Source organism: Typopeltis vanoorti, chromosome 9 (assembly GCF_054136105.1).
Source record: "Typopeltis vanoorti isolate ZY-2024b chromosome 9, IOZ_Tvanoo_1.0, whole genome shotgun sequence".
Classification (NCBI taxonomy): Eukaryota; Metazoa; Arthropoda; class Arachnida; order Uropygi; family Thelyphonidae; genus Typopeltis; species Typopeltis vanoorti.
The window spans coordinates 87,500,297-87,517,451 of record NC_143557.1 but is presented as its reverse complement, the minus strand read 5'-3'; the positions used below and the strand labels follow the sequence as shown (position 1 = coordinate 87,517,451).

Here is a 17,155-nt window from a genome sequence, read left to right as displayed (position 1 = left end):
CAGAGGGCTTGGTCAGAAGCTGAATTCCTGATGATTGGAGTAAAGCTCTCATAGTACCATCTATTAAAAAGGGAATAAAACTAAATTTGAGAATTTCAGAGGGATTTCTCTACTAAGTATTCCACGTAAAATTTATGCAAGCATACTTAAAAAGAGGTTGAGAAAGAATGTGGAAGAGAAACTTGGAGAAGAACAAACTGGGTTCAGGCCAAATAGAAGTCGTCAAGATCAGATTTTCACTTTAAGACAAATAGTTGAGAAATTGTTGGAATGTGACAAGGATCTACTTAAGTTTTGTAGATCTGGAAAAGCTTTTCAAAACACTACAATTATATGGGGTGAATGGAACATTATACAGAGCAATACATAATAGTCTTATTTAAGTTGCTAATCAGCAGTTAGAATTGAAAGAATACAGGAAGATGGTTTGATGTAAAATCAGGGGGTAAGACAAGGATGCACATTATGAAAGAAAGTGGCATCAAGCCTGATATTAGAATTTGAGTTATCAAACTTAGCTCTTTGCTTTATGCAGATGATGTACTCAAAAACACATCTAGTTCAAGTTCCAGGATTCATTAACTAAATAGAATAACAGCTGTAACCGATTTGGCATGAAAATCAGCAATAAAAAGACCAAAAACTATGAAAATAGGTAGGAACAAGGAAAACTTCAGCTGTATTCAGTGGCAATCCTACAGGAAAAGTAAAAGATTTCAGCTATTTAGTTTTTACTGAAGATGGTAGGTTAAATCTGGAAATAGACAAAAGAATAAGCAAAGCTGGTAAGGTGGGTAGCCAGATGAATAAATTTATATGGAATAAAAGGGAAATTAGCCAAAACATGAAACTAGCAGTATATTAAAAGTGTTTAAATTATGGATCTGAGAGTTGGTTTAGAAATAAAACACTCGATCAATGGCTGGAGACTACAGATATTAGGGTTATGAGAAAAATTAGGGGAGTGAACTGATGGCATCAATGGCAGAATCATATTAAAAATGAAGATATTAGAAAGGAACTTGACATTATTAGCATTCAAGAATGTGTCAGCAGAGCTAATCTGAAGTGGTATGGTCACTTAAATAGAATGGGCAAAGAATAATTAGCAAAACAAGTGTTTAAAGACAAGATGGCAGGAAAAGGACCAAGATCTAGGTGGATTGATTCGGTCAGAAGTACCTTAGAAGCACGGAATGTTAGATATGACAATACTGGAGTGCTCACAAGCATTAGCTTGATCTGGAGGTAAATCGTGGATAGGTGATTAATAATAATGTCAACTTAATCATGTAGTGCTGTCACAGTAACCTGAACACCCCTTGGGATATACATCAGAAAATTGATGATGATGATATATAGGATTTATAATTTGGGTTTGCCAAAATATTTTTCTGGTCCCACAAATTTTCATTTATATATAAGTCCTCTAATACTATTAGAGGATTTGTATGCACAGTAAGTGCCCAACTTAGACTGATTCATAGATATGCAGTTGTGGTATTTTGACTTAGACTAGTAATGTCCTCTATCAAGTCTCATAACAGATAACTTTCCTAGTAAGCTGACGGAGAGCTCATAGCACCATCGCCATTTTGTTTGTTTCTACCTTGAGCACAAGTTGTGTCTTGTTAGTGAACCTATGCAGTACTTATTGAAAACAAAATATAAACCCAAAATATGTCTGAGAAATGTAAAAGCGATGAGAATAAATACATGTATTTACAGTGGTAAGGAGAGGTGCATTATAACTTTAGAGACTACCATGAAAAAGACAAGTCTGTAGACATATTATGAGCTTATAAAATGAATGAATTGATAAGACTACTATAAGACAAAGTTTGTGTTATGCAGAACCAATGCACTTCAGAAAAGAGGCACATACTAATAGAAGAAATGGGAAAACTATGGGCAATTTGGATAAAAGACATGCAACAATGAATGGTATAAGCATTACGCTTATTCAATAAAAAACCCAAGATACTGCTCAATGCTATAAAATAATTTTTGAGGAAAAAAAAAAAAGATGTGGCAGTATGGGCCATAAACATGTATACCAGTACAGACTGCATATGTAATATGTAATACTGTTTGTATTAGATTTCTTCCAATCACATATTGCTATACCTGATAGCATACTGAATAAACTTTCATTTTTCTCGAAGTTCTTTTATAAGCAGAACCTATTTAGCTCAATTATCCTGGAAATGAACATATATATCAAAAATATAAAGTATTTAAGCACTATTCAACTTACATGGATTTTCATCTTGTGCAGAAACTCTTTCAGAATGAATTAGACATCTAAGTCAAGTACCTTATACAGTATATATAAAAATCCTCTAGTGCCTTTTATTTACCAAATGAAGTAGGCAGAACTCCTTCATCCCTAACTTTCAGAAATCGGTAGAGAACTGGTCTTCACTCTTACTTGAAGATAATGGGGTGACAGTATGTCAAAAATATGACCAGTGCCATTTCATATCCTAAACCCCCAATGGGTATATTACTATCTGAAATATTGTGAGTTTTGTGGTTGATTATTCTGAGTTATATAGTTAAAAACCTTAGTTTCAATGGGGGGGGGGGGATATTTGTCTGTGTCATAGATCAATTAACTTGAGAACTATCCAAAACAGAAGGCCCACAAAAAAGTTGGTCACCAGAATCAAATATATAAAACAGTCTATCTCCTAGATGACTGGGATTATGGAACATGAAATGTTGCTACAAGTTATGCATAGCACCTCAATATCTGACAAATAATTAACCAAGTTTCTTGTATCCAGATTCCAAAAGGATGCAATAATAAAGTAACTGTTACTAGACTTTTATTTGATCCAGAAACATGTCATGAAACTGATAATATTGAAAGAAAGGGAATCTCTCTCTCTTATACATTATTTCCATTACAACCAAGTTAGCAAAAATTCTCTAAGTTTACAAATCAAACTACACTCACACCTCTAATGGTGATCTTGTTGAAATTAAATGGTAACAAACCTACAAGCAGTGCCGTAATGAGGGTGTGGCGAAAGAGGCGCCTGCCAAGGGCGCAACTAGGTTTGGAGCACAAAATGTAAAAAATAAAAATAAATAAATAGATATAAAAGTCCGCTATTTTATATTGTATTTTTAAATTTCGGCAATACGCCGCTTTAAACACACAAATTCTACAACACACACTGCAACTCATTTTGATGGGGTTAAGAGTAAGTATTTAACATATTGCATTTAGTAAAATTTAACTTGTTACATTTAAATTTTTCAAAATTTTTGTCATTTTTGGGTTAGGGGAGTGCAAGTTATCAGAATGTAATCAATAAACTTTTTAACCATACCATCTGGAGATGTCCATATGTATTTGCATGATGGTTTATGAAAAAATAGGGTGCTTGAGATGAATAGCTTCATGTGGCAGCAATCTCCCATCACCATTAGGATGTCCTTTTGTTTTGTCAATAAGGTCCTGTAGTTGACAGCAGAAAGTATCTAATCCTTTGTCTTCATGCAATCAATCTGGAGCATAAGTTTGGATAACTCTTTTTTTAAATCCCTTTTTTTCTTTTCCTTTTAACCTAATTGTTATCATTCTTGGACTACACGACTCTATGGCTATGATGGAGTTCTGTAAGTGACTATTAAATAATATTGTGACTCACTTTCTGTGAATGTTACTTCTCTTTCTGAGTAAAATAGTCTTCCATTCTTCAGATTTATTACACCTTCTCCAGGCCAGTGTATTTTAGCAATGCCAATTATATCCCACAATCTTCTCTAGCTATTTCTGCATCAATTTTATCTTTATTAGTTTAAAAAGAGTTCTTATATTCAAGGTTAGGAGATGGGTTATTTTTTGAGCTGACTACAAGAATATTTTTCAACTGCTTCCTGTGATCTAAAAACAGTTGCACATCAGCTTTCCCAAATGTAGTAGCATTGTTTGGTTCTGTAATGAATCTCTATCCATAGGTGGTTTTTGACAATTTAAATGCAGCTGGTTTGCCACTCTGCTGCATTTGCCTTCTACCTTTAGTAGGGCATGATGGGAGAGAAGGCAGACTCCCACTTCACGAGATGAAAAAAAAGTAAGATAGGAAAGATTCACAATCTAGCCCTCGAATATTCTTATAGCACTGGGAAGAAAGGAGCAAGAGTGAAAGAAAGAAAGGATAGGGACAGTCTATAGATATTATAACAGATGTACATTACATGAAATGTAATGTACATCTGTTATATGCTACATCCAAGAATGGATGTAGTAAGTATCCACCTATTGCTGAATAAAAACGAATTCTTTTATGTTTAATAAGAAGAGGACCTCATATATTGCTCTCCAACAAATACTAGTATGCATGAGATATAAAATGGAAGAGCTGCTAACAACAACAAACAAAAGAATTATGTAACGAAAGTACAATTTGCAAAGAAGTGAACAATTTTGATGAGGAGCAGAAAACATTTTTGTATATATTACAATGTAAAAAGTGTATACTGATCATCAGTGAATAAAGGAAAATTCAAAGAAAACAAAGAGAAATATAAATAAAACATATAAATAAATACACAATAACAAGCACAAAAAATTGTACAAGATATGCGTACAATGATATGCAGCAGATGTGCCATGTATCATTATGGAATACACAAACAGGAAGTTACAGAAAGGTATATAGGTACATGAAAAGATCATGTCATGTTAGAGAAAGATCAAGGTTGGTCTAAGAGGTTTCTTTTTGCATCGATGTGAACATGTTAAATCTAGCACAATGAGCACAATTTTTGAGTTTATTCCTGGTAAACATATTAGTGTATTTGCTTAACTTAGAGCAGTGGTTCTTAACCGGTGTTCCCCAGAACACTTGTGTTCCACGAACTGGTTACAAGTGTTCCGCCAGTAAAAGATGTCACATGACACAGTTCTGAGTGTAACTGGCTACTCTGAATAAAAATGTCGAGAGAATTATTTCAATTATAACAGAACAGTTAACAATATTGGAAGAAAAGATTTCAAGTTACTTTCCATCCTTAAATACACACAATTATGACTGGATATGAAATAAATTTAGCACAGTTAATACATTGAGTTGTGAATTTTCGTTACAAGAAGAACATTTAGTTACCTTATCAATGGATCATACTCTAAAAATGAAATGAATGAGCAACACAGAAGGTATAAGATTAATCTTAGAAGGGAATTTTACATAGGCACGTGGAATGTTCGGGATCTACAGATGGGTACTCTTGAGATTGTCTGTAAAGAGATGGATAAGTATAAAACTGACATCCTGGGAATTACAGAGACCAGATGGAATAGAGAAAGTCACTTCAAAAGACAGGTTGGTAAGCTGGTTATTTACTCAGGTGATGACTCAAAACATCATGGGGTAGCTGTGATACTGAAGACAGCTCAGGCAAGAAGCCTTCTTAGTTATAACCCCATTAATGATAGGATACTTTCTATTAGACTTAAGGCTCAGCTTAGCAATGTATCAATTGTGGTAGTTTATGCACCCCACACGGATAGGCCTGAAGAAGAGAGTGAGGAATTCTATGAAAACTTACAAACTGTTTTGAACTGCCTACCATGGAGAGACATACTTTACATCTTAGGGGTCTTAAATGCAAAAGTGGGAAAGAGTATGAGAGTCAGGCCGGAGTGTGGCATGTTTGGTTTGGGTGAACATAACATCCGTGGTGAAAGACTGTTGGAATTTTCCCGTACTAACAGATTAGTTATTACCAATACCTGCTTCCAGAAACATCCACGATGGACCTATACTTGGACATCTAACATTGATAGGTCAAGACACCAGATAACATCCTGGCTTTCCAGCAGTGGAAGACAAGCATCTCTGATGTGCATACTTGTCCTGGAGCAGATTATGGTACAGACCATCAGCTAGTAAGAGCCAAAGTAAGACTAAGACTCCGAAAACTTCCAGGTCAGGCACATCCCACTAGATTGGATGTTAGAGTAATTCCTAGGGGATTCACAAAGAAACATCAACTCGGTTGGATGATTTTTGGAGACCAATGAGGAGAACTCACCAGAAATGCTTTGGGAAGGAGTCAAGGTGATAATACAGGATACAGCAAAGAAGTATCTCAGCCCAATAAGAAAACCAAGAGATCCATGGATATCAGATTCAACATGAGAACTAATCAAAAGAAGGCGGTTGGAAAAACAAATACAGGGACTGAAGAATACAAGAGATTACATAGAGAAGTCAGAAGAGCCATCAAGCAGGACAAGGAAAAGTTCTGTATTAATAAATTTGAAGAAATAGAGTTCCAGATGAGGAGGCACAATTATAAAAGGATGTTTTATTTAGTTTGCGACTTAAAGCACAAGTTTAAGCTTAAACTGAATGTCATGAAAGACAGGAATGGAACATTACTAACAGAAGAGTTGGAAATCAAAAACAGATGGAAAGAATACCGTGAGGAACTGTACAACAGAGTGGATAAAGAAAATGTAGAGCTCTCGCACCGAGAAAATTTAGATTTGGAACCTCCTCCACTTAGACATGAAGTTGAAAGAGCAGTTAAGCAGCAATAAGGTCCCCAAGTGCAGATAAACTCCAGCAGAGTTAATTAAGGCCACAGGGGATGTTTCATAGATTGATTACAAGGATATGGGAGACAGGATCATGGCCTAGAAACTGGAAGAAGTCGATTTTCATACCACTACATAAGAAAGGTGATATGAAGGCATGCAAGAATTATAGAACTATTAATTTAATATTTCATGCAAGCAAAATTTTTTTTGAAGATCATGCTAAATAGGATTGAGGCCAAAGTTGAGGCAGAGATGCCTGAGGAACAAGCAGGTTTTAGGAAAGGTAAGGGCACTAGAGATCAGATCCTTTGCCTTGGACAGATCACAGAAAAATATAAAGAATTCAGACTCCCTCTGGTAATGTGTTTCCTAGACTACTCTAAAGCTTTTGACTGTGTTGAGCATGTGAAAGTGTGGAAAGTAATGAAAAGAATGAGTTTTCCACAACACACTATCAGGTTGATAGCCAACTTGTATAGGGAGCAAGAAGCCACGGTAAGAACAGGTGTTGGATTGATTGACTGGCTTCAAGTTGAAAAAGGAGTTAGGCAAGGATGTTTACTTTCTCCTCACTTGTTTAGTACATATGCAGAGGACATCATGTGTGAAGCACTGGATGAGCTCAGGACAGGAATTAGGATAGGAGGTAGATTGATCAGTAATCTGAGGTATGCAGATGATACAGTACGCCTTTGTAATGACATGGAAGAACTAGGACTAATTCTTGTCAAAGTCAACAAGATCAGTAATAACAGAGGACTTCAACTCAATCCTGGCAAGACAAAGATTATGGTTCTCAAAGGAAATACAAACAGAGAAGCTTTTGAGAAACAAGTGTACCTTAATGGAGAAATAATTGAGGAAGTCAGCAAATTTGAGTACCTGGAATCCATTATTAATGTGAAGAATTGCTATTCAGAAGATGTCAGAAAAAGGTTAGGAATGGCTAAAACAACAGTCAGAGACCTGTCTAAATTCTGGAAGGATGGATCTATCTCCATGGGAACAAAGTTGAGGATTTTGGATGCAGTTGTTTTTTCAACAGCTACTTATGGATGTGAGACTTGGAACCTAAAGAAGTCAGACAAGAAACGGATATCCGCTTTCGAGATGTGGTGTTACAGAAGGCTGTTGAGGATATCGTATACTGAAAGGCGTACAAATGAATGGGTATTAGAAAATATCAGTAGAACCTTAAGGTTCCTTAAGGATATTGACAGAAGAAAGTTAAAATATTCTGGACACATAGAAAGGATGGAAGAGGAACTTCTCAGAACAGTAATAGAAGGTAAAGTTCCTGGAAAAAGAGGAAGGGGTAGACCATCAATGAGATGGATGGATGGTGTGTGTGTGGAGTGACTGATCGCCAGAGAGTTGAGGCTACCAGAAAAGCAAACAACAGGACTACATGGCAAGGCCTGGTATGGCACATCACCGAGCATTGGAGTGACCATACAGCATCTGTAGATGCCCAGTGAAAATAAAAAGAGAGAAATGGTTAATCAGCATATTGTGAGAATCTGGAACTCTGACAATCTACAGTAATCGATAATTATGCTACAGGTTAATGTATTTTGTGAGCTGAAATATTAATATACCTGCAAACAAGATATATATACATCGTATTCCTTATTTTTAGGAGTTATATGTATTCAAATCCTGTATCATTATGTATAAAAACGATATGATATATATATTACCTCTAGTTCTTCTGAAGAGGTTACATCTGGTTGCCTGAAAAGTTTCCTTGCCTCTTTATACATCCAGTCATCAGGAACTACATATTTCTATGCAAAAAATAAACAAGTAAATAAATAATAATAAGTAACTAACTAAATAAATAAACTAAAAAAAAATATGCAACCAATTTTCATCATCACCAAATTCCTGACATATACCCTCATGGGAAGTACAGGATCTTATGATAATACTACATGAAAGTTTTCCTCCAGATTAGCCTGTTATCAATCAACATTCCAATTTTATCAGCTCTTATATTTCTATTTTTGAAGGCACTTTTTACAGTATCAATCCATTTACATCTTGGTGTTTCTCTGAGTCTTTTTTCTGCCCTCCTAGCAAAGAACACTACTTAGTTAATCTTTCCTCTCCTATTCTGTTTAAGTGGCCATACCACCTGAGATTAGCTCTGCCATCACACTCCTGATTGCTAACAATGTCAAGTTCTTTCCTAATATCCTCGTTTTTAATATGATATTGCCATTGATGCCATCTGTTCACGCCTATAATCTTTCTCAGGACTCTCACATCTGTGGTTTCGAGTCTTTGTTCAAGAGTTTTATTTCTAATCTAGCTCTCGGATCCATAAGTTAAAATTGGTTTGAACACTGTCTTGTACACAGCTAGTTTAGTGTTTTTGACTACTGTCTCTCTTATCTCACATAAATTTTTTCATTTGACTTCCTACCATACCAGCTTTATTAATTCTGCTGCTCTATTTCCAAATTTAATTTGCCATCTTCTCTAAAAAGTATGCCTAAATGGTTGAAATATCTTGCTGGTTCTATAGGTTCTCCATTCAGGATGAAGCTGATGTTTGCAATGTTCCTGCCTATTTTCACTGTCTTTTTAATGCTGATTTTCATTCGATATTTATTACAGTTATTCAATTTGGTCAGAGAATCCTGCAAGCTTGTCCTGGATTTATTTAAAAGTATAACATCATCTGCATAAAGTAAAGAGCTAAAATTAACATCTCCAATTTTGATATCAGGTTCAATACTGTTACCTTCTTTAATTCCAACTGCTGATTTGCAACTCAAATAGAGACCATGTATTGCTTGATATAATGTCCCATTTATACCATATAACTGGAGCATTTTGAACAGCTTTCTTCTTGGCACCTTGTCACATGCCTTTTCCAGATCATTGTTATATTCTCATGATTTCTCAACTATTTGTCTTAAAGTGAAAATCTGATCCTGAACCCAGGTTGTTCTTCTCTAAGCTTCTCCTCTGCACCTAATTTTCATTACAAGAAAAATTGCCATAATAAACTAATGAAATGTACCAATCAAAGCTCCATAGAATGTAATGCTAAGATAAATTTATTGTAGTAAACTATTCCCTATAACAAACTTTTCTTATTGTTTTTGTGAATTTGTCATAGTGAGAGTTAGCTGTACTTTGATTTTGCTAAAATCTTCATATTTAATATGATCTACAATTGATCCCATCTACTTACTCCCCTAATTTCTCAGAAAATATGAGTCTTTAGTATTTGATCAATTTTATTTATAATCCAGCTCTAAAATCCATAAGTTAAAATTGGTTTGAACACTGTCTTGTATATAGCTAGTTTAGTGTTTTGACTAATTTCTCTTGTTCCGTATAAATTTATTCAACTGGTTAATCAACCATACTAACTTGACTTATTCAGTTGTCTATTTCCAATTTGCCATCTTCACTAAAAACTATTCCCAAATAGATGAAATATTTTACTTCTTCATATTCCTTATTTTACGAGTTACATGTTCAAATCCAGTACTATTTTGCATAAAAACAATAAGTGAAGGATAACCGAAAATGCAGTTAGTGTTTCCCCATGTTTTTTTCTATTTCGATAATTTAATCTTTTTACTGCTGATTTTAATTCCAGCTTTGCTACAGCAATAATTCAATTTAGTTAAGGAATCCTATAGACATGTACTGGATTTATTTGAGTATAAACACAATTTGCATAAAATCAAGAGATGAGATTAACATCTCCAATTTTGTTATCAGGCTTAATGTCACTTTCCTTCATAATGTGGACCATACAAATGATGATATAACACTCTTTCAGGCCCAATAACACTAAAAAAACTTAAATGATATACTCTTGAATTGTCCTTAGTAGCAGCTGCTGAACATGTGTTGCTCAGATAAATCATTGACTGTGTTGTTTAGTCAACTATTATTATATGATTTTCTTTCAAAAACATTCTTCGCTATGGCACTGATACATATGGGAAAAATGGTGACCAAGTCACAGATGTTGACTGATATCAACATGAGGGATTAGTGTGATGTAGCGTGCATTTAATGCATTCATTGCTGAAAGAGTGAATGGTTTTTGGTATGAGAGCGAAAATGAAGAAAACATTTGTTGGAAATGTTTCATAAGTGAATATAAGAAATGGGAGTCGTGTTGGGAGTGAAAGAATAAAGTGACTGATATTATGGATATAAGGCAGGATTGTCAGTGTTGTGGAGAATGTAGCGGAAACAGTAATGAGTGATAATGCATGAAATACAAATGAGAGTTTGAAAGAAGTGGTTGAAAGTAATGATAAGATAATGAGATGCCAGCATGGAAAGAAATTGCTCGCTTAAGCGGACTCCTTCGTAGGAAAAAACGTGAGCTCAAGTGACTGCAGAAAGGATTGGCATATGGTACAGAAGGACAGAAAATGAAAGAGTGAATGGGAAAAGCATAAAAGTGCGAGAAACTGGGAGAAAAGAGATAATGATGAAAGCAAGTTTCCCAAGTGCGAAGATAAAGGATGTTAGTGAAGCTTTAAGTTTGCAGAAGAAAAGAAGCAAACAAGTTAATTGTTTTGGCAGGCACAAATGATTTGAAAGGTGAGAAATATGCAATGAGAGAAGATATGAGAGTTGTTAGAAGAAGCAAAAATGAAGAGTAAGAAAGTAAAGACTATGAGTCTGTTGCCCTGGTATGATAGGACAGAATTGAGAAGGGCCATGATTTCAAAAAGTCAATGAGAAGATTGAGCAGGAGGAATGGTGTGCAGTTTATAGATGTGTGGAGTGAATTTGATGGATGTAAGGACATCTATATACTTGATGGATTGCACTTAAATGGTTTTGGAGTCAGGTGCTTGGAGAAAGTGTTGTTCAGTGAGAGGTTGGAAGTACAAAACCAAGGAAACTAGAGAAAGTAGTGGGAAGCAATCCCTCAAACAAATGAATGTGAGGAAATAGCCACCTCTGGGATAGATAAGTATGAGTGCAGGAATAATTATGAAGAGCTGGATACAGTTTCTTAGGTTTTGAAACTAAATAGGCAGGTCATGACATTATGTAAGGGTAATTGTAGGACCAAGAGGATGTTGAAATGCATGTACATGAATGCCCAAGTATTAGAAATAAAGGAGAGGAGTTTTTTTTTGGCATTGATTGGCTCAACTTGGACAAAAATTATTGGCATCAGTGAGACCTGGTGTCAGAGAATGATGTACTTATAGTTACAGGGATAGCAAGTAGTGGATATTGTATTTTCAGAGAAGACAGCGAAATAGGGCAGGAGAAAGGGTATTATTAATGATAGCTGAAGAACTTCAACCAGCAAAAATATAAGTTAAGGAAGATTGTAGATCTGATGGAAATGGTTCGTTTGAGGCTGTCTGGTGTGGTGTGGTGTGAGATAGAGGCCAATAGGACAGATATATTGTTGGTTTCTGCCTGGTAATTCAGAAGAAGATATGGATGATATGCATTGGAAGATTAGCACAATGAGTGCAGACCAAGCAATTATCATAGGAGACTTCAATTAGGGGGATATAGGTTGGAAGGAGGGAAAGGGCAAATGGAAAAATGGAAATGGAATTTATACAATTACTAAGGGATAATTACCTGAAACAGCATGTGATGGAAGGGATAAGGGATTTGAAAGTGTTAGATCTGGTAACAGCATCAGAAGATCTATCTGTAACTGAAGTAGCAACTCTACCTCCAATTGGGGAAGTGACATGCAGTTTTGTCCTGGGAGGTTGCTCAACACGTGGAAATTTCAGCCAAGAAAGGGTTTATGTGCAACTACATAGAATGAATGTCATTAGTGCATGGGAAGTGGTCAAGGGTTGTTTGAGAGAGCAATATCAAATTGCATACTGAGGGTCAGGAGGATAAATCAAGTCAGGATTAAGTGGATGACTAATAATATAAAGCAGGAGCTGCAAAAAAAGAAAAAAGAAGGCATTGTGTTAGCAATATAAACAACAAGGTGATCAGCATGCCCATGAGCAGAATAAATCACAAGCAAGAAGGGTAACTAGTATGGTAAGGAAGGCTAAATAAGATTTCAAGAGAAAATTAGATAAGTAGGCCAATGTAAATCCAAACGAGTTTTTTTTTTTGCTATGTAGCAAATGATGCTACATAGCAAAAATCCACATATCCACATCTGCAAATGATGCTACATAGCAATAATCCACACCTACAGAATGTGCTCCACTAGAAGACAGAGACACCTATTATAAAGATCTTTCTGAAACTGTCATGAACATCCCAGTTCACAATGTCACACTTATTGGTGGCGATTTTATTGCCCAAATTGGTAAAGACATTGCCAATACTACTAAAAACGTGGGTAAATACACTTATCATGAAACCACAAATAATAATGGACATTCTCTTATGAACTTCTGCAATAGCCATAACATGGTAATCACCCAAACCAAATTTCCCCATCCAAAAGGAGGACTATGGATCTGGGAACATCCAAATGGTTCTCATTCCCAAATAGACCACATACTAATCAATGGAAAGTGGATCAGATCAATCAAGAACTGTCGAGCATATAACACGGTTGAACTAAATTCTGACCACAGAATAATCAGTGCCCACATTAAACTTTCACTAAAAGCCTCTAAAAATAACAAGCCTAAAAAGAAACAATACAACTGGGACAAACTAAATAACCCACAAATTGTAGCATCTTTCCACAGCACATTAGAAGACAATATGGAAAAACATTCTTAAAGATTCAGTTAATGAAAAGTATAAGGGTATCATTGAAGCAATAAACATAACATCCAACAAAATTCTTGGAAACAACAACAAAAAAAGACTCGGATAAATGGATCACCCCTGAAACTGAAAAATATATAGATGAAAGAAATAAAGCAAGGAAACTCTTCCGCTTAAACAGGAATGAAATAAATAAAGATAAACTAGACACTTTAAATAACAAGGTCAATGAACTCATGACCAAAGACAAAGAAAATCAAATAAATCAATACTGCGAGGAACTTGAAAATTATAATAAAACTGGGAATACTAGAAGCACCTTTCAAATGATAAATTATATCTGTCACCATAAAACAAAAAGAAGTGGAAATATTGTCACACATGACAAAAAAGGTAGACAACAACAGTAAATTTGAACTTGATAAAAGAATGGAGAAACTACTTTCAAGAATTACTGAATGTTGATAATCCCCAACATTCAAGTCAGCTAGCAGACCCGCATCTAGCCACCACTCTACCAATAAATTGTGAAGACTTCACTGAAAAGGAACTAAAAATAGCAATAGATCAAACCAAAGCAGGAATGTCCCCAGGGATTGATGGAATTAGAGCAGAAGCTTTCAAAAATGCTGGGTATAATACTTATTCCAATCTCCTTGCCATAATGAATCAAGCTTTAAACACTCGAATAATACCTCAACAATGGAAACACGGCCTTATTGTCCCTATACCCAAAAAGGGCAGTCTCAATAGAATGGATAACTACAGAGGTATTACTTTGCCATCAACCACAGTTAAAATCTACAATAGGATGATACTCCATAGAACAGAACTTGACTTAACACCACTTTTAAGAAAAAACCAAGCTGGATTTCTAAAAAAACGATGTACAATAGAACAGATACATTGCATCAGAAGAATCATAGAAGGTTCATGCAATAAAAACTTACCACTCATTTTAACCTTTATAGACTTCAAAAAAACTTTTGACTCCATTAATAGAGAAGCAATGTTTAAAATACTCAGCTTCTATGGTCTACCCTCAAAACTCATACAAGCAATCTCAGCACCTATAAAGATTACAATGCTACAGTAATCTTTAAAACAGAAACATCTGAATCATTTCCAGTGACAACAGGAGTCCTCCAAGGTGATGTACTAGCACCTTATTTGTTTTTAATATGCTTGGACTACATCTTCGGAACCATCAACACAGAAGATCTTGGTTTTAACATTAAAACATCTACCCACACCATGCAAATAACTGATCTTAGCTTTGCTGACGATGTTATACTTATTGACACAGAACCAACAAATGCACAAAAACATCTCGGTCTACTAGAGGCACAGGCTAAACTTATTGGCCTGCAGATCAACATCCAAAAGACCAAAGTATTCTCAATAGGTTGTGAAAACTTTATACTTCATATCAACAATAAACCCTTAGAAAGAGTAAAGGACTTTCAATACCTTGGATCGTACATCATCAATACAGAAAATGATATCAGAAAACGTAAACAGCTGGCTCTAGTCTTCCATAACAAACTCCGTCCCATCTGGAAATCATCATTAGTATCATTAAAGACAAAATTAATACTATACCATGCAACCAGTAGATCCATCTTCTTGTATGGTTCTCAAACCTGGACAATAAGCACCAAAAAAACTACAGATCTAATTAACTCCTTTGGAACTACATGTCTCAGATTGACCCTTGGATATACCTGGATGGACCACATCACTAACTCTGCTGTGCTAAATCTGACTAAGCAAGAACCACTTGTCAGTATAGTCAAAAAAACTACAACTCAGATGGCTTGAGTATCAACTCAGACATCCCGAAGTCTCACCCTTTTTGGAATCCCTCATCCTGTACAAACCAGAAGATGGCAAACGCAGTAGAGGAAGACCATGCAAACAATTTTGGCAATACATATGTGAAACCATCAGTAGGCTGAACTGCAAACTCCATCTGACATCTACCAGTTAGCTCAAGATAGAGAGACTTGGAAGACCATAATTTGCAATATTTAATTTTTAATATAAATCTCTTTTCCCTTTTTCACATTGTATCATATTGTGAATAAATTACGTATGTATGTAGCAAATAAGAGAAAGAATGATTATGGAAAGATAACTTTACTCAGTGCTGATGGTAGGAAAATGACAGAAGCAGAAGAAATAGTTAAGTTACTAAGTGATCACTTTGCAAGGGTATATCATCCAGGATAACATACTAAGGGTAACGCTGAAGTCATTGTTGTGACAGAGACTGATGTGAGAATTGCAGTAGATGAACTGGAAGTGCTCAGTATACTGAAAAATACCAATGTGAATCAGCAGTAGGCCTGGATGGTTTTGTCAGATCATGTGCTATGAGAATGTGCAAGTGAACTGCCATTACCTCTGACAAAGTTTAATCTAAGTCTCTGCTCTGGAAAAGTTCCAAGGGAGTGGAAACAGGGTAAGATAGTTTCCATTACAGTGGAACTATCTTACCCATAATCTTACCATTACATTAAAGGTGGCTCCAAAAAGCAGCAAATTACAGGCCAATGAATATCTCTGGAGTAGTCATTCAAGTATTGGTAAAGTTGATTAAAAGTAAAATTCAGGAATGGGTGGATAGGAATATAATATTCTATACGGGGACAGCATGGCTTTGTAAAAGGTAAGTCTTGCCTCGGTAATTTATTTACATTTTATAATAAGATGACAGTAGAATTGGATAAAGAAAATGGATACACCAGGATATTGCTGGACTTTACCATACGGAAAACTATTACATAAGTTATAGCAAATAGAAATGGATATGAGGCTGGTGGCATGGATAGGGAGGTGGCTGAGAGACAGACATCAGAGGGTGGTGTATGGTGGAGTGGAATCAAGGTGAATGAGGGTGATTAGTGGAGGGGACCCCAGACCTCTGTACTAGGACCACTACTCTTTAATCTGTACACTAATGATAGCAGAAGATTTGAAGGGAGACATTCAGTTGTTTGTCGATGATGAAACACTAGGGAGGGCAATAGTTGATAAAGGTGATGTAGATATCTTCCAAGATGATTTAAATAAATTGGCAGTGTGGACAAAGGAGAATGGTTGTTAATTTAGTGTTGTAAAATGTAAGGCAATCTAGGATGAAAAGATTACACACTTTGTATCATACTAATGGTACTAGTTTACAGGAAATTGATGAGGCTAGAGATTCTAGAAATATCTTGAAATTCAGAGGACACATTGCAAGAGTTGGAAAATAGCTCAAAGGATCACTTGGATGCTGAAGAACACATTGACAAGATAGGGAGGTTATTATCCCTCTTCATAAGGCTATGGGCCACATGTTGACTACTGTGCACAGATTTGGTCATCTGTGTTTCTTGGGGATCAGGAGGTGGTGAAGAGGATTCAGAGACAACTGACCAAGCTGGTAACAGGTCTGTGGAATGTTCCCTGTGAGAATAGATTGAAGATGTGTGGGGTGCAGAGTTCAGCTGAGAGAGAGGATATGACAGAAACTTATAAGTTACTGAAGGGATTCTATAAGATTGACATAGAAGAAATTTTTCAATACTATTGAGTAGGGGAAAACAAGAGGTTACAGTTAGAAGTTGTCTATGACTGTGGTTAGTAAGGGTGTGCAGACTAGGTTCTTTACTTGGAGAGTGATGAATGAGTGGAATGGATTGCCAAAGGTGGTTGTGAGCACATCAACAGCGAATAGGTTTAAGGAGATGGAAGAGATAATGGTGCATCCTTGTCGCACACCTATGTTTATCTCCAACCATCTTCCTGCACCTCTTTCAATTCTACCTGCTGACTTGCAGCTTAAATATTTGCTTGATATAATGTCCCATTTACACCATATAACTGTAACGTTTT

General features: G+C 35.7%; 1 protein-coding gene across 1 annotated transcript in view; it reads right to left on the bottom strand.

Moving 5' to 3' along the window:
• The window catches only part of Fen1 (Flap structure-specific endonuclease 1), a 253,230-nt gene that overhangs the window by 29,800 nt on the left and 206,275 nt on the right, over window positions 1-17,155 (bottom strand). Inside the window, exon 9 of the mRNA XM_090397341.1 lies at window positions 8,263-8,349. Coding sequence (XP_090253467.1) covers window positions 8,263-8,349 — 87 coding nt within the window. The remainder of the gene's footprint in view (window positions 1-8,262; window positions 8,350-17,155) is intronic.